Below are 25,411 nucleotides of genomic sequence, written 5' to 3' on the forward strand. Positions count from 1 at the left end.
AATGACTGTGTTCTAACCATTAGGTCACAGCCCTGGAGATTTTCATTTCTGGCAAAGTTGTATCTCGTTTGAGTTACTTACCCATTCCTTAGGGCTGGAGAAGAGAGTGGAACATCTTCAGAGACTGTCCTGTCACTTTTGAGAACTTTTATTTATTTATATATATGTGTGTGTGTGTGCGTGTATTGCTTGTGAAATGACGTGTATAAGATTATTAATTGCAACATTGGTAATATCAAACTTTCTACCAGTATCTTAGGTAATACTAGACAGTGGATATAGCATGTTTAAATAAAGTTTATACATTGGATTTTTAATAAATATATGAAGTATTTATTATTTTGAAGACTTTGCCTTCACTTACCCAATCTTTATGCCCCTTTAATGTATACTTGTTAAATTTTGAGACATAACCTAGGATTATTAATAAATGCTACCATGTGTCCTTGTACTAAGATAACTTAGCATTATTGTACATCTTATTGTGACACCACATTTTATGTGTATGAGAAATTGCCCTTATCAGATGCTGAAGTAGAATGATTGTATTGTTTTGCTACCAAACAAGTTCCAAATATTAGGTGACCAATTTTTTTCCTCCCTGTAGCTCAACAGAGCATTCCAAGAGGAGGACTCTCCAGCCACTTTTTATTGCATCAGTATGCAGTGGTTTAGAGAATGGGAGAGTTTTGTGAAGGGTAAAGATGGAGGTAAGTGGTTACCTGAAAATTAAATTTTTTGTCTTTCATTTGACAAATACTTCTTAAATATCTATATGCCCCTGGGATCAGACCATTGAATGATAGAGAAAAAGATCCCTGCCCTTCTGTTTTATATTCTGGTTGTTTAAAAAAATTTTAAAACAGATAATATATTCTACTTTATATTCTCATTGTTTTAAAAAATTTTAAGCCTATTTTATGAATTGTAGCATATTCATAGCAGGAATAAAAGAACTGAACAAAATTAGTCTGTGATCTTTTTTTTTTTTTTTTTTTTTTTGAGACAGAGTCTTGCTCTGTTGCCCAGGTTAGAGTGCAGTGGCGTCAGCCTAGCTCACAGCAACCTCAAACTCCTGGGCTCAAGGGATCCTTCTGCCTCAGCCTCCCGAGTACCTGGCTAATTTTTATATATATATATTTTTTTTTTAGTTGTCCAGATAATTTCTTTCTATTTTTTAGTAGAGACGAGGTCTCACTCTTGCTCAGGCTGGTCTTGAACTCTTGACCTTGAGGATCCACCAGCCTCGGCCTCCGAGAGTGCTAGGATTACAGGCGTGAGCCACTGTGCCTGGCCAGTCTGTGATCTTAATATTGAAAAAATTTTAAAAATCCAGACAGCAATAGGAGTTTGCTTAAATTATGGTCTATTCAGTACAATGGAATGCTATGTGGACTTTTACAATAATTTTGTATGATAATACTTAATATGAAACTAAGATTTTCTTAATATATGAAAAAATGTTGCAACACAATATGAATAGTTTGAATCTTTTGTTTTTTTAAAAAAACAAACATTATATTATGCAAAGACAAAAAGACCACGCAATAGTAAAACAGTTTCCCTATTTTTCTGTATTGGGATTACAGTATTTTTTTCTTCTTTGTTCCTTTTTTAGAGCTTTTTTTTCCCCAAGAGATAGATTCTTGCTGTGTTACTCAGGCTGGCCTCAAATTTCTGGGCTTAAGCAATCCTTCTGCCTCAGCCTCCTGAGTAGCTGGAACTATAGGTGTGTGCCACTGCACCTGGCTTTTTTACAGCCTTTGATAATGAACATGCACTGTATTTTTGTATTCAGGGAAAAAAAATAAATTTTCTTCCTTTAAATTAAAAAAGAATGTATTCGACATTTTCTTTTCTAATGCTTTTATTGCTTTTAACTTACTTTAATTAATGATAATCTGAAACAAATCGAGAGTTGTACCATTTGCTTGTTCTTGAACTCATGTAATGTACATCATGTACTCTACTATTTCTGGCTTTTTTTTTTTTTTTGAGACAGAGTCTCACTCTTTTGCCCGGGCTAGAGTGAGTGCCGTGGCGTCAGCCTAGCTCACAGCAACCTCAAACTCCTGGGCTTAAGCGATCTTCCTGCCTCAGCCTGCCGAGTAGCTGGGACTACAGGCATGTGCCACCATGCCCAGCTAATTTTTTCTATATGTATTTTTAGTTGTCTGATTAATTTCTTTCTATTTTTAGTAGAGACGGGGTCTCGCTCTTGCTCAGGCCGGTCTCGAACTCCTGAGCTCAAACAATCCGCCCGCCTCGGCCTCCCAGAGTGCTAGGATTACAGGCGTGAGCCACCGCGCCCGGCCTGGCTTTTTTTTTTTTTTTGACACAGAGTCTTGCTCTGTTGCCCTGGGTAGAATACAGTGGCATCATTGTAGCTTACTGCAGCCTCAAACTCCTGGGCTGAAGCGATCCTCCTGCCTTGACCTCCCAGAGTGCTAGGATTACAGGCATGAGCCACCGTGCCTGGCCTGTATAATTTCTTTTTAAACTATAAAGTAATTGTTATTTTTTAACATAAGTGGCACATTTTGACCTGTAATCCCCAAATGGATAGGTAAGAAATCATTTCTGTTAGACTTTCAGTGGTTGTGAGAGAGCCTCTCTCATCTTCCTCCTGTTTCTATTTTGGGAAAACTAAGGCCTCAAAAGCAAGAAGCTCAGGAGAAGATATTAAGAATTGACTATGATAATTTGGTTAAAAAATAACTAATCTGATTGTATAGTTAAAGCTCTCAATGATTTCAAGCACAAAATTGTGCAATTCTTTGGTATATTTCTTTCAAAAATGTGCATTTTAATAATTTTTTTCCTTTTGACTTAGATCCTCCAGGTCCTATTGACAATACTAAAATTGCAGTCACTAAATGTGGTAATGTGATGCTCAGGCAAGGTAAGTTTGATTCATATTTAAGCCTTTACTTATTAGTGATTTGTCACTGTTAGGACTATGTCATCTGTAGCCATCTATGGTACTTTTTTACCTAGCTCAAGAATGTAGGATAAACAGTGGAAGGCAGCCAGTGTTTAATTTTTTATCTGAGGAAAAGTTTTAAGGCTCCTGGTAGGAGCTCTAGGAAAAAGCATCTCTAACTTTTTAACAACAGACCGTATGTTGCTGCTTGTAACAATAGAGGCTGGCAGTCTGCAGATTCATGTTCGAACAGTTCTCAATTATCCCTAGAGGATTCATGCTGGGGGTACACTATGAAAGCTTTTGCAGTATGAATATATAGATTTGTTAACATTATTCTTTCTATATAATTTTAGGAGCAGATTCTGGTCAGATTTCTGAAGAAACGTGGAATTTTCTGCAGTCTATATATGGTGGAGGGCCTGAAGTTATCCTGCGACCTCCAGTTGTTCATGTTGATCCAGATATACTACAAGCAGAAGAAAAAATTGAAGTAGAAACTCGGTCTTTGTAATTTTGAGGATACAGAGAATTCTAATGAGAAATCATTTTCACTTTCTCTGATATATATACACATGCAAAAACATTCCTAAAAGCATGTTTCTTTTCTTGATTTTTCATCTTTCATCCCATTTATTTCTTCTTGGGCATTATGGAAGAATATATTAAAATGTATAATATACTACAAGTTAGTATATTTAATGCTAAATACTTAGCATAAAGTCAGTGTAATATTTTTGAAAGAGAAGGGACAATTGTGATCAATTGGTAATAATTAGGTTATCTTTGTTCTATATACAGATCCATAGCATCCTTTGTAGTGTTGTAAATACCTTTGCTTTGAAAACCTTTTCACTACTCTAAATCATAACTCTGACCAATCTTTTCAGTTCTCCAAAGCTTAATTTAATTCTGTAGTTTTGACATGGCTTCGTATAATGAAGAGCCTATTTTAAATTGAGAATAGTAGTCGGAAAATTGTTGTTAATTTCCTAAAGCTCAGGAAATGTAGGGTGTTACTTCTTTTGCACTGCAGCATATAACTAGCATATTAAAATATACAAAATGTCTTTTTTTGAATGTATCAAGGATGTATTTAGTTTGAGTGGAATTTGTCAGCAGATATCAGTAACTTATTGCCGCTTATATTGTAAAATGTTAAACTTCGATTCCTATAACCCTGTCTAGAATTAATTAATGTCAGTAACTAAAGCACTTAGGGTTAGTTTTAGGGCACTTTTTATTTTGAGAGCATGAAGTGTGGAATGTGTCAGTGAGATTGTTGATAAAGCTGAAGCCACTTGCAAATTGATTTTTTTAATGAAATACATAAAGTCTTTTTTAATAATATAGTATGCACTGCTATTTGCTTGATCATGTAATGTCAAAAGTTTAACTGTATTCCAAGTACAAAAACATACTGGATTATATTGAGGATGTTGAATAGCATTCATGATGGCTTTGTTTTGGTCTGGGAAAGTTGTCACCAGCCAAAGCGATGTTAAAATTAGTTCAATAAAAATGATTTTAAAATATATGACTTGAATGTTGAATTTATGTGATAAACATTAAAGGTGAAGGGCATAATGTTTGTTAATATTAATGTGCTCTTACTATTTCTTAATCAGAAGTATGCAAGTAAGTCATTCAGTGTGGTAAAGTTTTGATACTTAATGAAATGAATTTATTAATCAGCCATTTATGATCTGTTTTAAGTTTTTAAAAAATATGTAGTTTTTAATTTTCTTCTTCCTCATAATTGATACTATAGTCCTTCTCAAGGATTGAGTGATGTTACTGATCTGTGTATGAATCACCAGAATTTGGTGTAAATGCCTGGTATTTGGTATTAATCAAAAAGGTTTGTTTTTAATAATGCTTGCCATTTATTGAATATTACAATGCTTCAGTCACTCTACTAAGTGCTTTCCTTACATTTAATCCTCCTAACAACTCTATGACGTAGGTTAAGTGGCTTGCCCAAAGTTATAGCAGCAAAGTGACAGATATGTGACTCCAACTCAAATCACTTACTTATACACTGAAATACATTGTTTCCCAGTGAATTCCTTTGAAACTTGTGGTGGTATCTCACATTCATTAAAAGTAGCATCTGTTATTGGAATATATAATATGCTAAAGAATACTGGTCCTTCAGAGCTTATACGGTTTTTTACATTGTAATATATAAAATACTTAAATGGGTAGCAGTACCATAGAGTCTTAAAGATTGACATGTTGACAAATGTGGGATAAAAAATGGTTTTTTTGTAAGGATGATTTTCTTAGAAATACTTAAGCTGAGAAATAGGAAAATTATAGTCAAAGGCTAATGAGAGCCGGTGTGTAAAGTCCATTGACTTTTTTTTTTTTTTTTGAGACAGCATCTCTCTCTGTTGCCCAGGGTAGAATGAAGTGGCAGAATCATAGCTCACTGAAATCTCAAACTCCTCGGCTCCAGTGATCCTCTAGGCTTAGCCACCCTAATAGTTGGGACCAAAGGCATGCACCTCCCTACTCAGCTAATTTTTATTTTTTCACTTTTTTGTAGAGATAGGGTCTCGCTGTGTTGCTAAGGCTGATCTTGAACTCCTGTCCTCAAGTGATCCTCCTACCTCAGCCTCCCAAAGTACTAGGATTACAGGTGTCAGCCACCTCACCCAGCCAAGAGTCTGTGGAAATGAAGGTGATTAGATTTGGGGCCCTGGAGTCAGTTTGCCTAAATTCAAATGCTAGTAGCTTTATTACTTTCTAGGTATGGTTTGTAACAGTATTTAAAGTTTTCTGATCTCCAGTTTTCTACATTTGTTAAATGAGACTATTACAGGCTGGGTTTTCCAGGAAGCAGATCCTGAGATGGTGTTAGGAACATACATGATTTGTTGGGGAGTAACATAGGTCAAAGAAAAGAGAGGAAACTGGATTGAGCAGGAGTTATCAGAGTGATAACAGGCCTGACAAAATCTCTGCCAGCCAGCCCCATAAGATCTGAAGCTAAGATTGCCTAATTGAGGAGTCCTGCATTGGGCAGAAATGGCTAGGCCATTGTACTGTCGGTAGGCCTTGTTCTGTCACCCACTAGTGGCTACCTAGAAAAGAGAGTGAACTCAGTTTTACCTGGATGGAGTTAACAGAGGTTGTTAGCCAACCACACTCCCCTCAGCTAGGCAGCAAGTGCTTTCTTGAAGAGGGGTCTGAACAGCAAATCTCTGCCACATTTGATCATAGGATTATGATTATTATGTATATTATATATAAAATACTTAACATAATTGGCAATGATATAACCCCTTATTGTCTTTCTCCTTTTAAAAATGTGTAACTTCTGTGCTTATTTCAGCAGTGCCCAAACTAAAATTGGAACAATACAGATAAGATTAGCATGGCCTCTCTACAAGGATGACATAAATTCATGAAGTATTCCATATTTTAAAAAATGGAAAAGAAACATGTAACCTCTAAGGACATGTTATCTATGTAAGAGTTCTGTGAAAAATATTTAATCTGAATATTATCATGATGGGGGAAAATCAAGATAAAGTTTTAAAAGGCACATTGTATAAACACAGTTTTCTTGGACTCCAAAAAAAATAGTGTTATGATAGACAAGAAAGGCTAGGTGAAAATTAAGAGAATATGACAATGCAAATGTGATCCTTGATTCGGTCCTGGATTGGTGGAAATAATTTATGAGGAACAATATTGGAACAGTTGGAGAAATTTAAATATGGATTGTATATTAGATAATAGTAATAGTATTGATTGTATCAATGTTAAATTATGGTAACTGGTAAAATAGAAGAATGGCCTTGTTAAGAAATATATGCAGATACGCTAAAGTTTTTAGGGTAGAAGTCATGCTAATTTGAAATATACATACACACACACACACACACACACACACACACATCAGACCATGAGAGTTTATTTCCTAGCATATGCTGTTCACCTCTTCCAAGCCTATAGAATTGCTTCAGCCTAAATGGAGAGATACTGTAATAAAGACGGAGTCCCATAAAATTAATTTTGGGTTTACTAGAACGATGCTGTTGAGGATACTGTTCACATGATCTTGTTATGAGAAACTGTGGGGGAAATTTATGTTTGGTCTTTGTACTGGGAATAGTAAAGCCTCCTTTGGGTAAATCATTTTTTATTATCCTATGGATGCTTCAACTGTCATAGCTGATCTTATTTTTCCTTGTTACATCTGCCAGAAAGCTTAAAGCAAGTATTCAGGACCTTAGAGCATGTATTTCTGTGCATCATTTTCTTGTTTCTATTTTTCTTTTGCCCTAATTTTCCCATTTTAATTATTTTGAATCATATGTTAGCCATTATACTGATAATTTTTGGTAAGCCATGTAAGCCTGTTCAGAAGTGAGCACAATGTATTGGCCTTTTTGGTGATGTACAACAATTTCCCACTACTCATTAAACACCAAAAGGTTTTGTCTTGTTCACCTCCCAGCGCTTGACATAGTCTATGAGATAAAACAGGTTCTTGGTAAATTTGTCTAATACATTCATGTTGAAGACTCTCTTTTTCACATCTCCCCCTCCCTGGTTTTTGGGTACCACTCTATCTAATTTCTTTGGTACTGTTCTGGTCCCTCATTTCTCCTCTGGTTTTCATTTTCTTTCCCTGCCTCCAACAATGTCAGTGTTTCTCAGGGTTTTGTTCTTGATTTTCAGCTCTTTTGACTCTCTGTGCTCTCCCTAGGTAACAAAATCTAAACCAAAGGTTCAAGTTACTGTTTGTAAGCTGAAAACTCACAAATCTGTATGTCCAGCTTGGACCTGGAGCCAGTATCCTAGACATACATAATCGACTGACTCCTGGGCAGCTTCATTTGGATGTACTAGAGTTACCTCAAACTCAGTATACCTTACTGGAACACATTATTTCCCCCCTAAACTTGCTCCTGCTTTACTATTTCCTGTGGTCATTGATGACACCTCCATCTCCTCTGTCACCAAAGCTAGGAATCCTAGACTCTTCTTTACCCACAAATCTAATCAACTACCCAAATTGTAGAGATTCAGCCCCCAAAATATCTACATATATATGAGACACTCATCAAACCAATCGTAATAGTATGAAAGTGCCCCCAAATAGAAAAGTGGTTAAATAAATTATATAACCAACTCTTGAGGTTTTTGAAGACTATTTACTGACATAGAAAAAAGTATACGATTTAATGAAAAAAATTAGGATACATGATGTCATATCAGATTTTATAAATCCATAGGAAAAAAACTATTACCTGGTTTCTTTCAGGTAATAGTAACTAGTAGCAGTACCAAGTAATATTAAGTTCCATCCTATGTAGGGGGCTTTGTTCTCCTCCTCTGGAATATTTTCCCTGCCTTTGCCTAACTTCCTAACTGCATTAACACTTTAAATCTCCCTCAACCTAGATGTTACTTCCTCAGAAGTACTTTAGAACATGTACTTTTGGGCATAGGGACATATTCTCATAGTGACCTGCACTTTTCATGCATGGTACTTATCAGTTTGAAATTTATGTACAGTATTTATTTATGTGATTATTTCTTCAATGTCAGCCTCCCTCCCTAGACTGTAGGCTGTCACAGTAGGGTTTATATTTGCTTTGTTCTCCAGCATCTTGTATAGCACTTGGCATATTTGTTGAAAGAATGAATGAATGAACTACATCAATGATTTTCAAAACATGTTCTGAGGCAGTGTCTTATGTGCCATGGTAAGGGACTGAGGGAAATGTCAGCTGGTTGCCCACTCCCAGGTCTTCTTTTATTTGGTTCAAATATTGGATTCTGGAATAAGACTGGGATTATAAAAGGAATGTCAGTGCTTCAGAAGATATTATACAAGCTCCTGAATTAGTTGATCTTGAAGTCTCTTTCATCGTCAACATTCTGTGATGAAAATAAAGGCTATATAGGAATATGTAATTAGGGAGTGGCATTTGGCTGAAAGGTTGGCAGTGGTTCCCTTTTCTGGGAGCAATGAAACTCTTCCATTCTTGGATAATTGAGGATTTCAAGGGCTTCTATCCCTTTCCACTCAGCTGAGATCTACTCCCAGGCCTAGAGTTTTCTTTTCTTAGCTATCCTCTTTACCATCAATGAACTGGTCATTACTTCTTATCCTTTAGAGATTACTCCAAAGAGCTTGCAGTCCAGCCACTTGGGGTTACTTGTAGTTCTCTCCCTTCCCACATTCATTCATGCAATCACCTCAGCTTAGAATGGACTTTTTCTCTCTGCTTAGCAAAGTCATCCTGTAACTCAAATGTAAAGAGCCTTTCCCAAGCTCTCCTCTGCTAGTACAATACTTTATTCAAATAATCTATATAGACTGGGCACGGTGGGTCATGCCTCTACTCCTAGCACTCTGGGAGGCCTAGGTGGGAGGATTGGTTGAGCTCAGGAGTTTGAGGTTGCAGTAAGCTATGATGACGCCACTGCACTCTACCCAGGGCCACAAAGAGAGACTCTGTCTCTAAATAAATAAATAATAAAATAATATCTATAAAGCCTTCTGCAGTTTAAATGGGCAAGTCACTTAATCTGTTTTATCAAGAGAAAAATATGAATAGTGTCACAGGTTGGGTTTCCTAGGGAACAGACTCTTACATGATTAGCGTGAGGAGATTTATTAGGGAATGCTCTTGGGATCATCACTTATGAGAGGGAAGAAAAGCAACAATATTGGGCAGAGGGAGAAGTTGAGCTTCTATGAAATCTCATTGAAATGCCTCAGTTGATCTTGAAGCAGGAGATGAGATGATCTATCAGAATTGTCCGAAGTTTAGGTGAGAGCGGCTGGGCCTTTTATGCCTGCATTGATTATTGGATGTGGCCTCCCTGAGAATATTATCACATTGTGTGACACTGGCATGCCAGAAATGGGCTGACAACTGATGGCTGGCTGTGGGCAACATTTCCTGGCAGCAGATGATAAGTACTTCATTCTTGAAGCAGGATCTGAGAAGTACATCTCAGGGCCCAACACAAATAGCATCTATCTCATAGGATTGTTGGAAGCCTAAAATACGGTAACACATAAAAATACATAACATATTGCCTGGTACATAGGAATTAAGAAGCCATGGTTATGGTTATTATAAATAGAATTTGGCTTTATAAGAATATGGGCAAGCTAGGGAATCTTCGTGTTTATTTTTGTGTCTCTAGCCTTAGTATAGGGCCTGGCACCAAATGGATTAAATAAAGGCTTGTTGATGTGTTGATCAGTATAAAAATATGTCACCCTTTGTCTTGAAGCAGATGTTACTTTGAGTTGAATTGGAAACAAACAAATACAAAAAGCCATTTCAACCACTTAGTAACTTTTATTAGCAACATAAAAGAAGGCACATGTATCCACTTGCCTGGGGGGCGGGGGGAAGTTCCACAGACCAGAAAAAAAGCAATGAAGTTGTACTTGACAATTGTCAAGGAAGAGCCCCAGTTGATGGCTTCTACCACTGGATTTGATATTTTTGGAACATAATCTTCTAATTATAATCAGGGAAGGAGGTTTAGCGCAGTTTTCCCACAGCTCATAAACAGTGAAGTAGTCTGTGGTACTATCAACCCAATGGAAGTGCTTATCTTCATTAATGTGTGTTGGGCTTTATTTACCTGCATGCTTTATACAGTTGGTAGATACGTTTTGATAGAGTATTTATTAAGCACTGTTTTGTTCCAGACACACTTCTGAGGATAGAGCAATAAGCAAAAGTTACTAAGTCCCTGCCAAGGAGCTTACATTCTTGGTGGCGACGACGCCGACAAATAAGGTCTGGAAGTTATAACTGTTATGAAGAAATAAAAGCAGGTAAAGAGAGTAAAAGCAGTGGTGCAGGTGTGCTCTTTTGGATAAAGTGGTGTAGGCAGCCCTCTGATGTTGACCTCCGAGAAGGGACCTACGATAGGCATCGAACATCGATGAGTTAAAAGAAATCTGGAGGAAGTGTTCCAGCCAAAGAGAACAGCAAGCGCAAAGGCCTGAAGTGGTTCGAGCTTGCGTGTTGTAGCCACAGCCGCAAAGGCAGAGAGGTGAGCGAGGGGGCTGAGCGGATGGAGATGAGGTAGGCAGGAGCATACATAATATACATATACGGGTATTTTTCTGGCCTGAGGCTACACTGCTAAGGGAGCCAGGGTTTACAAGTTTCTCAGGAGGCCACAAAGAGCAGGATGAAGGGGATTTCCAACAGCGGAGCTACAAGAACGCCTTTCTTCCATTGGTAGGGCCAGGTTAGATCGTCGCAAGGGATGGACTGCGTCCAGCCCTCGGAAGACCATCCTTCGCCCAAGGGCAGGGGCAGGCTGCGGAGGTGGGCCTCGGTGGCCCCCGGCCCTCGGGCACTGCACGGGCCGCGGTTACCAGCAGGCGGTGTAGTGAGCGCGCCTGCAGCAGCAGCCGCCGCCGCCGCCGCCCGCCCGTCCCAACGAGGAGAAGAAAGGAGGGGACCGGAAGGAGCCGCTGGTGCTGCGGGAAGTGGCAGGAGCGGGAGGCGGGGACCCACCTGGAAGCGCCGCGGCGCCGCTGTTGAGCTTCCTGCGGCAGCGACCACCCGAGCAAGTGCCGTGGCGGGGGCGGAGAGCGGCCACAGCTGCGGCGCCTCCCCAAGTGGCCCACGGTGCCCGGTCCCGCGTGAAAGGTGAGCAGGCGCTCGGGGCACGTGGTGGGGGCGAGACGCGGGGGAGGGAGAACGAAGGGGGAGGGGACGGTGGGGCGGGAGACGATCGGCTCTGGGACCCGGATTTGGAGCCAAGTACCGGGAGGGGGTGGGCTGGCGGCGGCGGCGACGACTACGAAGCCCCCACGTGGGGTGCGCGCGCACGTGTGCGCGGGCGATAGGGGGCGGGGAGGCCTCTTGGGAGCGACGGGCGCGCGCTCGCTCAGTAGCGGCCCACGTGACGGGCACGCAGAAAATGCTTCCACGTGACTGGGAGGCTGGCGGAGGTAGAGCGATGCACTGTGTCTGGTATAACAGTGGTCAACGGAGTTTTTTTTTTAGAATTGCTTGCAGCTCTTGTATACTAGGAGGATAGGAAGAGATGTCAGGTGGAAGAGGCTTCCTGCTCTTTTTGTGTTTTAGACGTCCTTCAGTTCGTTGTTGAAACACTTTTTGAGTTCCGAAATACTGACTTTTCTGTGCCGCCATGTTGGTTTTAGAGGAAGCTCGCGAGATGCTAGTGGGTTTGTATCGCGAGATCTCTCGATTCTCGCGGGACCTTGTTGGCAGAGCAGTTGTCCTGGATGGCGGAGCCTTGGCTTCCGGGAGCCTGGGACCCGCAACTCTTTCTACAAGGCAAGTCGTTAGGGAGGGGCCCGGGGCAAGTGCCTCTTGGTGCCGGGAGACGTGCTGTATCAGCTTCCCCTAATCTTGAAGGGAATACAGTAAACCCATTGAGGCAACACTGTCCTCTTCCCCATCCCCCTGCGGGCGCTCCGCCACCTGCAGAAGCGTATGTGCCACTCAGCCCGGCTACTTCTCCCCACGCAGTGATAGTTCCACCCCCGTTCCACTCACTGGAAGTCCGGAGCCGTGCTCGAGCAGACGTGATGATTCCGTTGGATACCGTTCTTCTTTCAAACGTTCTTGCCGGTTTTTTCCCTTGCCGTTTTCTAGAGTATTGCAGACCTGTTAACCATTCTGTCTCGTTCTTTGCTGCAGTACTTTTCTCCAGACGCTTAAAACAGAACGCCTTCCATGTCTTTTCTCTGGGTATCATTTACTCGGTCATTGATAACATCCTCGTCACCCTGATTTTATATTTACAGTAACTTTGGGGGTATTTGGAGGGTCCCTTATGTCTCTGACAGTACCTGTGGCAGGATAAAATCATTCTTTTGATCATTTTATACGTACTTACTAACTCAGTTATCGGTAGGGTTTTGAGTACTACTGTGTTACTGAGATGTTAAGGGATGGTTGTTTTAGGTTATATATTTAAGGTAATAGTGATTTGTTTTGGGTCAAATTTTTTATTAAAAGCAAACTTCTCAGAAACTTCCGTATCCAAGTTTGAGCTCAATTTTTTCTTAAATGAGTTTGAAATAAAATTAATTTCTCTCCAGTTCCTTAATGTCTTCTCTAAAATGAATTTACAGTATACCTTTGCTTTTTCGTATTCTTGAGCAGTATTTGGATTCTATTTAGTATTCGGAGTAGGAAGTTAATTACAAAACTAATCAGGTAACTAGGTAATTCATTCATAACTTGTTTTTTTAAACTACAAAGGTATATTTTGTTTATGCACTTAATACAGAGAGGTATACTGTAGAGTATACCTCTCTGTATTAAGTGTAACATTCCTTGTTACACACTTACCCTAAGTAACCACTCTGTGATTGTTGTGTAGTATTTCAGATATTTTCTGTGTTTTAGTTTGATTTTTTTTTTAATGAAGGGAAGTAGTGGAGTGTTGTTTTATGATGTACTGCTGCCACGTTGACAGTAAAATTTTTCTACTAAATTAAATTTTTATTTAATGATATTTGACTATTGTCAGGATTCATGTATGCATACATAGATAAAAAGCAGATGTTTTGTTTGTACTGATTTTTTTGTCGTATAGTCCTTTGAAAACATCTCAAGTAACAGCATTATTATTTTTGCAGTAGAGATGATTTAGTGTGCCTGGTAGCTTTGCCGAAAACGTTCATCTAAAACAAGATTTAAAGAAGATAATGTTTTGTTACTTGAGTTTTATATTTTTATCTTTAATGTTTATCTTTATGTTTACTTTTATATGTTGTATGCTTATTTATTTATTTATTTAGAGACACAGTCTCGCTCTGTTGCCTAGGGTAGAGTGCAGTGGCGTCACTGCATCTCACAGCAACCTCAAACTCCTGGGGTCAAGCAATCCTCCTGCCTCAGCCTCTCAAGTAGATGGGACTACAGGCCCCTTGCCAAGACACGGGCTAATTTTTCTACTTTTAGTGGAGACGGGGTCTTGCTCTTGCTCAGGCTGGACTTGAATTCCTGAGCTCAAAGCGGTCTTTCTGCCTCGGCCTCCCAGAGTGCTAGGATTACGGACGTGAGCCGCTGCGCCTAGCCTATATTGTATATTTAAACTGAAACCCAAGTATGTCTGTAGTATTTTTTCAGTTTTAAAAGTTTATCAGCTTGATTAAAATAATAGTTCTGACCATGCGGTTTAGTGAACTCAACTGGAGAGTGGTAGATATATCAGTAATTAACATAAATGTATGTATACCTAAATTGAAAATTGCTTAACAGCTATCATTTTGTGATTTTTTTTAAAAACTTTTTTCCACTTCAAACCTGCCAGCAATATTATTTATCAGCCCTGTTACATAAAAAAGTGTTCACTCTTTGGGCCATGTGGATTTTGTTCATAGTGCAAGTATTAGGAATTAAAGTGTGTAGAGAGGTGTAATTGTAGGAAAGAGGGAAAGGAGTATATAGGTTGCTATTGAGATGGAATTAGAGAAGTTGCAGCGAAAATAGGAATGTAGAAGGTTGACATTGTGGCAAAAGTCATGGTCCAAAAATAGGCAGGTTCATCATAGTTGGGAGGACAACCTGAGTTGACCAGAATTTGGAATCAGTATTTGAGGCAATTTTTTCCTCTTACATAATTTTTTTACACAATTCTACAGTCCCTCCCCCAAATTATTAGGTATCTCCTGTCATAAAAGTCAGCAACTTAAGTTGATATTTAATTGAAACTTTGTGAATTCTTTAAGTAAAGCCATTCTGTTAAATAACGTTTGTTAAGTACATTTTATTATTGTTTTTTGAAGTAGGAAATTGTAAAAACGGGACAGTGGGTTTGAAGGTCACAGTTCTACAGTGGCCTTTGCAAAGGTATCTATGCAAGTTCACCTTGGTAATTGGGCCTTTGGTAGTCATGTGTGCATCTGATCTACATAATAATATATGTTTCTTACTCTTACAACTTTTGCTTTATAAACTGTTTTCAGTAGTGGGTCTTAGGAATTACCAGTCTTTATAGACACTAAGTTATTCAAGGTTCTTGGTAGAAATATACTGAGGAAATCCAAGGAAGAGGACAAATGTATTTTACATGGTTTGAGTTTGCTTGAGTAAAGCTTAACCAAGAAATTTTATTTTTATTTTTCTCAGTTACTGTCATAGAAGTGGTGAAGGCTAGTGGGCTTGAGTGATCAGAGAAAATTAATTAGTAACAGTGATAGTATTGATTTGTCCTCACTTGAATATTTTTTCTTAAGGTCTGACACCATGCTAATTTCTATAGACCTGTAACTTTGTGAGCTGTACAGTGTGATACATATGTTACATATTAATTATGTCAAGAATATAAATTTTATTTCTTACCTCTTCTTGAATCAACATCCAAGAGAGATTACAGTAAACTATTTAACCAAAAATATCAATGAAAGTATGTTATAGTTGCTTTTTTTTTTTTTTTTTTGAGACAGAGTCTCACTCTTTTTGCCCGGGCTAGAGTGAGTGCCGTGGCGTCAGCCTAGCTCACAGCAACCTCAAACTCCTGGGCTCAAGCAATCCTCCTGCCTCAGCCTCCCGAGTAGCTGGGACTACAGGCATGCGCCACCATGCCCGGCTAATTTTTTGTATATATTTTTAGTTGACCGATTAATTTCTTTCTAATTTTAGTAGAGGCGGGGTCTCGCTCTTGCTCAGGCTGGTTTCGAACTCCTGAGCTCAAACAATCCGCCCGCCTTGGCCTCCCAGAGAGCTAGGATTACAGGCGTGAGCCACCGTGCCCGGCCCTATAGTTGCTTTTTTAAAAAACTAATTTCATATGAAAATTCAGTTTGGAGTTATCTACAAGGAATAGTTGCTGGAGATTTTTTGATTTGTATAACAGTGTTTAATATAGATGTGGCATATACTGTGGTTCAAATTTCTGTAATTAATGCTCTGATAACCACTGTAATTAAACTCTACAGAACACTGTCAGTAAATATTTTCCAAAGTCCAAAATCTCAATTTGGTTATTTTGTTTGAAACTATCCTTCTCATCTTTTTATTCTTTTCAGCTGTTCTTTTTTTCATCTAAGTAATTTTTGTCTTGTCAGAGACAAGTGAGTTGAATAACTTTCCCTGAGGATAATATCATTTTGTGATTAATTAAACTATTCAGTTATTACTACTACTATTTTTTTTGGAACTTTGGTGTATTTATAAGTTAGAGTCAGTAATTCAGCTAACATTTATTGAGTGCTAGTGATCTCAGCCATTTGGAACATAGCAGAAATCCTGAACATAGAAAGGTCTTGGCCTTCAAAATAAGTGTAATCAAGAACAATAAGCCAATGGCCTTTACTAGGAAACTGCTAATTAGAATTAGCCCACAGATTAAAATCCACAGTGTTGACCATTGGAATTAGGAACACTGACAGCTGAAATGGCATCTTATTTTAAGGGAAAAGAAAGAACTATTAAAAAGTAGATAGAAGTACAGAGTGGTGTTTTAAGGCCATTACATAAAGGCACTCATAGAATCATTAACTTCTGAGGGAATCACAATGTTATAGAGTAGTATAGTAATTGAAAAGGTTGTTAATAAAGTAAACATTTTCAAAGCTTTGTCATGTTAAATTTCAGTTTTCTGGAGAATTCACTTAATAGAACTCCTTATTTTATTATACCAAATAAAAATGGTGCTATTGTGTATGAAATTTTGTTAGTTTTATTGCTTTTATCCATTTATCTTTCTACTTATTTATTTAATATTTCAAGGAATTACTCCCAAACAAGGCTCAATTATATTTTATATTTGATACTAGTACTAAACAGCCAATTTCCCAAGATTAGCACATTTGTTAACAAAGGAAATAGAAAAGCAGGTAATTAGAATTTGTAAATGGCCTGTTCATATGATTCAGTCCTGAGGTATTGAATCCTGATATTGAGTCTCTATCCTTAGCCCAGCTAAGTGTCCTGGGGTGAGAAATGTTTCATTTTGTAGTGAGTTTTCATTGTTGCATTGTTGGCCTTCTCTCTTTTAATATGTTAATTTAAATTTTGTGTTTCCTTCACTGGTGAAGTAATAGTAGGTAGTATTTGACTGGGGTATAAAGTGTGTGTATGTATTTTAAGGATTTTTAAAGCTGGCTTGAGGACTTTAAATCTTGGGAATTAATAAAACCATTAACATTTTGATATATTTCTTCTGTTACTTTAAAATAGATTTTTTACATACTTGCAGATAAAACATTTGATTTTATGTCCTGCTTTTTAACACTTTCCCATTCTCACAGTGAGTCTTAATAAGTATCATTACAAATGGTTGTATATTGTTCTATGCAGTGAACCTATCCTATTATTCCTTATTCTAATTTTTTGCATATACAAATAACTGTGAAGAACATATTTATACATGTTTCTTATATATAGTATTATCTCTTAGTATATTGCCAGAAATAATGTTTAGGTACGTTTTAAAGGCTTTTAAAACATTGCACAATATTTATCAAAAGGGATAAATTTATATTCCCATTTGAGTGGCTGTTGCTCTATACCTTATCAACATTTAATATTATTTAAATATTAAAACTGTTAATAGGGTGTAGGACATATTGTACTGCTTTATTTCTTTAATTATTAATGAGGTGAAACTATGATTAATATATATTTCTGTTGTGAATTTTTAACATAAACAGAATTTTTAAATTAATGCTATCAAGTATCTTGATAAAATTTTGTTCTCCTGATCTTATGAAATTTCCCCTTTTCCAGAAATGTAATAAATAAACAATACTGATTTAATACTGTTTCTTTAGTTTTTCTAAATTAGATTTAAATAAATTTAGCTTTTTACCTTATCTGGTATTGGTGTGAAATGAGAATTTAAATGTTTCCGTCTAAATTGGTAACTGTCTCTACCCTTTATTAAATAATGCTTTATTTTCTCATTGTTTTCTTATGCTTCATTTTTATATTTTAGTGTTATATTTTATATTGTTTATCTTTATCCCAAGCTTTAAAAAATATTAGTATGTTTTTAGATGATTCTTATGACATGTTTAATATCTTTTGCCTTGGCTTTCTTTTTATTGTAGTGCTTGTTTTCTTATTGATTTTTAAGAGCACTTTATAAATTGAGGATAATAAAGTTCATTTTTTACAAAACAGTGTTTTATAATTCCTTTTCTTGCCAGCCAAAATTGAAATGTTCTTTTTCCATACCGCAGGATTTAGTAGCATTCAATGAAGCAATTTATTTCTTCTTGAGCAGAGGTAAAATATGAAACTACTTAAAGGTACAGTACCAGAGGCTATAAAGAGAAAAACTACATTGGTAGATTTTGTGCAATTAAAGCAGTTACCTTCTAAGCAGCAATTTAGGATGTGTGCTTAAGGTATTTCCTTTATTAAACAGTAGTATACAACTTGACATCATATGCCCCGAATATATTTAGTGAGAAAGTGTTAATTAGCTGTTGTAGGATTTGGGGTACAGAATCACAATACTTTTCTTCTTCCAGTGTTGAGAATGGCAATATGATGCATTTACTGAAATTTAATAATGAATAACATAAGAAATTGAGATGAGCATTAGAAAGGTATCCATGCCAATGAGAGCATTTTTAATATTGAAAATGCTTATTGTTTACTATGGTGTGTTTTTTCTCTTATGAAACAATTATTCAAGCCCAGGTACGGGGGCTCACACTTGTAATCCTAACATTTTGGGAAGCTGAGGTAGGAGGATTGCTTGAGCCCAGGAGTTTGAGGTTGCAGTGAGCTATGATGACACCACTGCACTCTGGCCTAGGGGACAGAGTTACACCTTGTCTTTAAAAAAAAAAAAACAACTATTTCAGATCTTAAAAAAATTTTAGAAAAAGTATTTATACTAATTTACATTTTAAAACTGATGGCTCCAAAGCTATTGTTTATTAAATAATGACTTTAACATTTCCTGTTTATACATTGTTGTGATTACATTAATACTAGTAAGAAAAACCTGATTTAAGTAACTTAGTGCGAAACAATAATAAATATTTGAAAAACCATGTGTCTTGTGTTTGGAGAACACCTAAAGAGAATTGAAGATGAAGAACTTGATGTAATGAAATTTCCTTCTATCTTGGGTTGTGATGAGATTTAAAGAAATTGAAACATAGTTTATACCTTTTGTTTGTTTCTTTTTTTTTTTGAGTCTTGCTCTATTGCCCAGGTGGTGCAGTGGCGTCATCATAGCTCACTGCAACCTCAAACTCAAGGGATCAAGAGGTCCTCTTGCCTCAGCCTCCCGAGTAGCTGGGACTACAGTTGCACGGCATGACGGTGGGCTAATTTTTCTATTTTTAGTAGAGGCAGGGTCTTGCTCTTGCTCTTACTCATCTGGAACTTATGAGCTCAAGCAATCCTCCCACCTGGGCCTCCCAGAGTGCTAGGATTACAGGCTTGAGTCACCTTGCCTGGCCCTATACCTTTTGTTTCTACTGGAATTCTGCTGCCGCTTAAGGGATTAGTTGCTTTTTCAAAGTGTCACTGAAGTGGTCCGAGAAATAGAGTTGCTAATTATATTTTGGCACTATTTATCCTTCTTACTAGTAATTTTTTTTATTGGTCAGAAGTTCAAGGAAAATAGATCCTGCCATTCTTATATACTTTCCCGTTAAAAAGCAGATTGATACGTTTCATAAATAAAGTGAAATAACACTTTTAGTAGGCTTGCCTGTATTATAGAGGAAGTAACCAAGATTATTTCTCTTGGAAAAGGGGTGTGTGTGTGTGTGTGTGTGTGTGTGTGTGTGTGTGTGTGAGATTTGTCCATTGATAGCCCTTGAATAATTTTGTAATCCTTATCTGTATTTACTCTCCATTCCCTACCCCAAACCTAAAATTCTTACCTGAACTGTCCCCACTGAATATAAATTTTTATGTTGTTTTTGCCGTAATATATTTCTTTTCCTGAGGAGAAATTTCCTTTTTTTCCTTCCTGCCTTTTAAAAAAATTTAAGTATGACTAAAGTATAATACACAAAGTTCTCATACGTGTATGTAGTTAAGTGAATTTTCACAATGTGAACATACTGGTGTAATCACTACTAAGAAGCAGAACATTATCAAAACCTCAGAAATTTGTACTCTTATTCTTGCCATTAACGGTCCTTGCCCACCCCCAGCTGCCAAGGAACATCACTCTTTTGATGTCTAGTACCATAGGATAATTTTGTTTGCTTTTGAATCTAAAATCATGCAATATGTACTGCTTTGTGTCTGCTTTTTTTGCTCAACGTTGTGAGATTCAACTACTTTATTTTAGCTTCATCCTGTTTTGATATAAGTAACCTGAGAAATCCTGTAACTCAATTTCATTTATCTCAGGCAATCTCAATACTTAAGACATTTTTCTCATGGCATTCATAGCTTTCAAGAGCTCCTAGGAGGAGACATCAAAGAAAAACCTTCTTTGCTTTTAGACTGTGTGGTAGACTGTGTGTTCTAATGTTATTTGGGTAAATGGTATATTTTTTATTTCTATCATCGATGGCTTACGCAGTACCTTAACTGCTTTTTTTTTTCCACTTAAAAATTTTGTTTTGAAAACTTTGGTACAGCATTCCTGACCAGCTAATAGCTTTTTGGACTTCTATCTTATGACTTAGTAGCTTTCTTTTCATTCTTTGCATTCCTCAAGCAGTGATTCCCATTCTAATTTTTATGATATCCTGTAGTATCCTCAGTTGTTTGAAGGAATGTTATGAGCCTCTCCACCAAGAGAAAGGTCCCAATGTAAATCTAAGCCATTTTACTTTCAAAATACTTGTATTTATGAACACTACAACATTGTGGTGTGCAGATTATAAAATAAAATGGGCTATTAAAAAATTGGGAATCAGCTAAAAAGCCTTACCTAGTTAGTGTCCCCTTTCAGGCAGGCTTTAAGTGTAAGTGCAACTTTATTATCAGAAATTCTCTTTTTGTATTTTCCTCCCATTTTACTATCTCATCGTGAAATAGAAAGTCATAGCGAAATATTTATTACTGTATTTCTGCACATAATTTTTCTTTCAGATAAGTCCCATGGTTAACCTAGATGATACACTTTTCTTTAGAAGTGAAATTTGGTTATATTCGGTTAGTAATTGTTAGGGCCAGAGTATTATAAATGGCCTATAGCTGTTGAAATTAGATACTTTGTTTAAGCGTAAGAGTAACATGTCCCTTTGGAGTCCTATACTTTTGGCTTTATTTTTAATTTGCTGAGATATTGTGGAAATTAAATGAGATGCAGAGTTTTTAGCCTAATTTGAAGAAAAGTATTTTGTTTGGAGATTTTAAATGTCTGACTTTGGGGGAATATCATCTTGTAGGAGAACATTATCTCATGAAGAATAGGAGAGTAACTGACTTTTGAAAATTTTTTCAGAAATGTTTTCTTATATAGCCCAAGTCATAGAAGCCTAAGTGCCTTCTGTAATAGTTATAGAGTGAATTCTAAATTTGAATAAATGCTGTTGGTACCTAGTGAACTAGTCAGAGCATTTTCTAGTTTGACTTCAGTCACATACATTGGTAAACACTTTTTTTCCTGTAGTTAGCTGTATTTCACCAAGGAAATTTTGATTCATTTGTAAGAATAAGGCAGTGGTTCTCAAAGTTTAGCATGCATCAATCATAATCACCTGAAAGATTGGTTTGTTTTAACTAATAGGTTCCTAGGCACCACCCCTGGAGTTTCAGATTTAGTAGGTCAGGAGACCACACTTTGAGAACCGCCACTTAGGGTATAGTCAGGGCACCTGAATTAAAAAACAAACTGAATACCCCACAGGTAATTCTTATATTCATCCTAGCTGAGAACCTTTGATCATTAGTTCTCAATATAGTATATGATTTGGGGCATAGCAGCATAACATCACTTGGAAATGTGTTACAAATGCAAATTTTCTTGAACTCTGGGGACAGAACCCAGAGATTTGTGTTTTAAAGTTTGAGAACTATCTTTGTAACTTAAACATATGGTTCCCTGGCACCTATCAGGGAACTTACTGGATTTCAGGCTCCACACAGACCTCTTGAATGACAGATTCTGAATAACAAACTCGTTGTTTTTGTTTTTTTATAGAGACAGGTTTTTGTTTGTTTGTTTTTTAGAGACAGGGTCATGCTGTTTTGCCCAGGCTGGTCTTGAACTCCCAACCTCAAGTGACCCTCCAGACTTGGCCTCCTAAAGTGCTGGGATCACAGGTGTGAGCCACTATGCACAGCCTCACAATCTCATTTTACAGTAGTTTCCCCTTATCTGCAGTTTGGCTTCTGGAGGTCTGAAAATGTTAAATGGGAAATTCAAGAAATCACAAGTTTTAAATTGCATACTGTTGTAAGTATCCTGATGAAATGTCTTGTTGTCCCACAGGGTGCAGTGGACTTGAATCATCCCTTTATTTAGTGTATCCACTTTGTATATGCTTCCTGCCCCTTAGTCACTTAGTAGCCATCTCAGTTACCAGATAAAAAAAAAACATTCTGGGCCCAGCATGGTGGCTCACACCTGTAATCCTAAGACTCAGGGAGGCTGAGACGGGAGGATCACTTGAGCTCAGGAGTTCGAGACCAGCCTGAGCAAGAGTGAGACCCCATCTCTACTAAAAATAGAAAAACTTAGCCAGACGTGGTGGTGTACGCCTGTAATCCCAACTATAGGAGGCTGAGGCAGAATAGTTTGAGCCCAGGAGTTTGAGGTTGCTGTGAGCTAGGCTGACGCCTCAGCACTGTAGCCCAGGCGACAGAGTGAGGCTCTGTCTCAAAAAAACAAAAACATTTTGTACCTTCCTTGGTTTCAGGTATCAAATGGGGGTCTTGGAATGTATCCTCTACAGGTAAGCAGTGACTACTGTAAATTCCTAGGTAGTTTCTGTGTATATCTAAGATTGAAAGATGATTTTTAAAACTGTTATAAAAGTAATACTAATAATTGAAATTTATTGAACATTTGCAGTAGCTAGATACGTACTAAATACTGTATTCATTATCATTAGTACTCACTACAACCTTACATGGAGGGTTACTGTTATTCTACAGATAAGCAAATTGAAGCAGAGATGTTAAGAATCTTGCTCAGTGCCAGAGGTGCTAAATGCAGGGTTTGGGATTTGAACCTAAGCACTCAAACCCTACTTTTGGAGTTTGAGGTGCTATCTTCAGGACCATTTCTGTGGGTATGTGTCCTTCCTTGTTTTTCTAGCACCATAGTGTATATTGTATTCTAATGAATTTTATTGTATCACATTTTGCAATGACATTTGTTTGTTTGTATTTTTGAGACAGAGTCTCACTCTGTTGCCTGGGCTGCAGTGCTGTGGTGCCCGCCTAGCTCACAGCAACCTCAGCTTCAGATTCCTGGGCTCGAGTGATCTTCCTGCCTCAGTCTCCCGAGTAGTTGGGACTACAGGCATGCATCACCACGCCGGGCTAATGTTTTTTGCTATTTTTTGTCGCCTGGCTAATTTTTTTCTATTTTTTTTTTTTTTTGGTAGAGACGGGGTCTTGCTCTTGCTCAGGCTGGTCTCAAACTCCTGAGCTCAAGGGATCCTCCCACCTCAGCCTCCCAGAGTCCTAGGATTACAGGCAGGAGCCACTGCGCCCAGCCAGCAATGACCTTTGAGCTTTCTTCTATGTCTTAGGACAATCAAAACTGGAAGTAGCTGTGATATGAATACGTTTGGTCTTGTCAACCTAAATAACAGCCTCTCTAAAAGAAAATGTTTATTTGGGAATAGGGCATTGCAGTGGGAATACTTCTGCCATAGTAAACTGCATTTAGGGAGATAAAGGAAGATAAAGGTTTTTAAAAGGAAAATAAGGAAGATTGCATAATTGTTTCGAGATAATTATTTTTGGCTACAAGGGTGGCACCAGTCTGAGGTTAGACAAGCAGTTGCTGGGCAGATGTTTTCACAGAAATATTAATGTTTCTAAAATTTAAGACAGGGTCTGGCTATGTTGCCTAGGTTAGATGTGAACTTCTGAGTTCAAGCAATCCTCCTGCCTCAGCCTCCTAAGTAGCTGGGGCTACAGGTGCACCCCACCATACCTGGGTTTATTTTTGCATAAGGTTTCTGGCAAGGTTGTGGGTTTTACAGTCTTCTGATAGTTTTTATTAGGCATACATGCATGAGAATGCTCCCTTGATGGCCTTCCCCAGCTCTGTTTGTCAGGGTTTTTTTAGGGGTTTTTTGTTTTTTTTTAAACACAGGTGAATCCATTTTGATTCTGACAACCTTGGTGATCTTTAGAAATCTCTAAATTTATTCATCAAGGTGTTATTCATCCAAACATTTTGTTGCCTTATAAATTTTGTGTCTGTGTGTGATTTTAGTAAGGCAGCTTTTCCTGGTTAGTGGTTCAGATAAAATTTTTCACAGTGCTAATTGTCATATATTCAAGAACTGTATTATTTTATTTTATTTTGAGACAGGATCTGCTCTGTTGCCCTGGCTAGAGAGCAGTGGTGTCATCATTGCTAACTGCAACCTCAAACTCCTGGACCTAAGCAATCCTCTTGCCTCAGCCTCCTGGGTAGCTGGTACTACAGGTACATGCCACCCTGCCCGGCTAATTTTTCTATTAATATTTTTTTGTAGAGATGAGGTCTTGTTATGTTCCCTCCTTGGGAACGTCTCATTATGTTTCCTCTTCAGCCTCTCCCAAAGTGCTAGGATTATAGGCGGGAACCACTGTGCCTGACCTTCATTGGTTTATTAAAGAGGACCCCAATGCAGTGCAGTACCTAGAAGCCCCCCCCATGTGCTAAAATTACACTTTGGGGTTCAGTTCAAGTAAAACATGCAGTTTTGCCTGATAATAGATTCAAATGCTAGATCTAAATGCTGGTGTTAATTTCAAGGGAGTAATATAAGGAAGGGGCAGCTGGTCACATTTATTATAGGTTTTTTGGGGGGAGATTTCTTAGTCATATTCTTTTTTTAAGTGTACAATTAAATGGTTTTTAGTAAATTTACAGTGTTGTGCAACATCACCACCATAATGCAGTTTTAGAACATTTCTATCACTCGAAGAAGGTCTCTTTTAGCTGTTTTAAGTCATTCCGACCATTAGCCTATTATAGGTTGTTTTTTTTTTTAATCAGCTGGTGCATTTTAGAAGTCCTTAGCTTAGGAACAAAACATACCTATAAACTTTAATTCATAAATCTTTTTTTTACTTTTAAGTAACTGAGTAAAAAAAGTTTAATGGTAGTCTACCTCTTAATTTCTGTCCACTTATATCAATTTACCTGATTGATAGAATGATGTGAACAGTAGCGTTTAGGGCTAGGAAACATTCTTTCATTCACTTAGTGGACCATTCACAATGTAACGGATGAAGAGGAAATGGGGAGAAGAGAAGATAATTAAGAGAAACGTACTATCTATAGTTCATGGTAATATTGACAATTTTTGAGTTCTTGTCTGTGGTTGTTAACTTGGTTTCTGGAAAACTACTGTATTTCTGTTTTCTTGTTTTGAATGCCTCACGAGAATGACGT

At 37.6% G+C, this 25,411-nt stretch overlaps 1 protein-coding gene across 1 annotated transcript in view; it reads left to right on the top strand.

Moving 5' to 3' along the window:
* Positions 1-4,381, top strand: part of USP33 (ubiquitin specific peptidase 33) — a 72,133-nt gene extending 67,752 nt beyond the window's left edge. The window contains exons 20-22 of the mRNA XM_012661036.1: positions 608-710; positions 2,834-2,902; positions 3,280-4,381. Coding sequence (XP_012516490.1) covers positions 608-710; positions 2,834-2,902; positions 3,280-3,437 — 330 coding nt within the window. The 3' untranslated portion in view covers positions 3,438-4,381. The remainder of the gene's footprint in view (positions 1-607; positions 711-2,833; positions 2,903-3,279) is intronic.
* Positions 4,382-25,411: the final 21,030 nt, after the last annotated feature.

Source organism: Propithecus coquereli, unplaced genomic scaffold (genome assembly GCF_000956105.1).
Source record: "Propithecus coquereli isolate 6110/MARCELLA unplaced genomic scaffold, Pcoq_1.0 Scaffold7, whole genome shotgun sequence".
Taxonomy (NCBI): domain Eukaryota; kingdom Metazoa; phylum Chordata; class Mammalia; order Primates; family Indriidae; genus Propithecus; species Propithecus coquereli.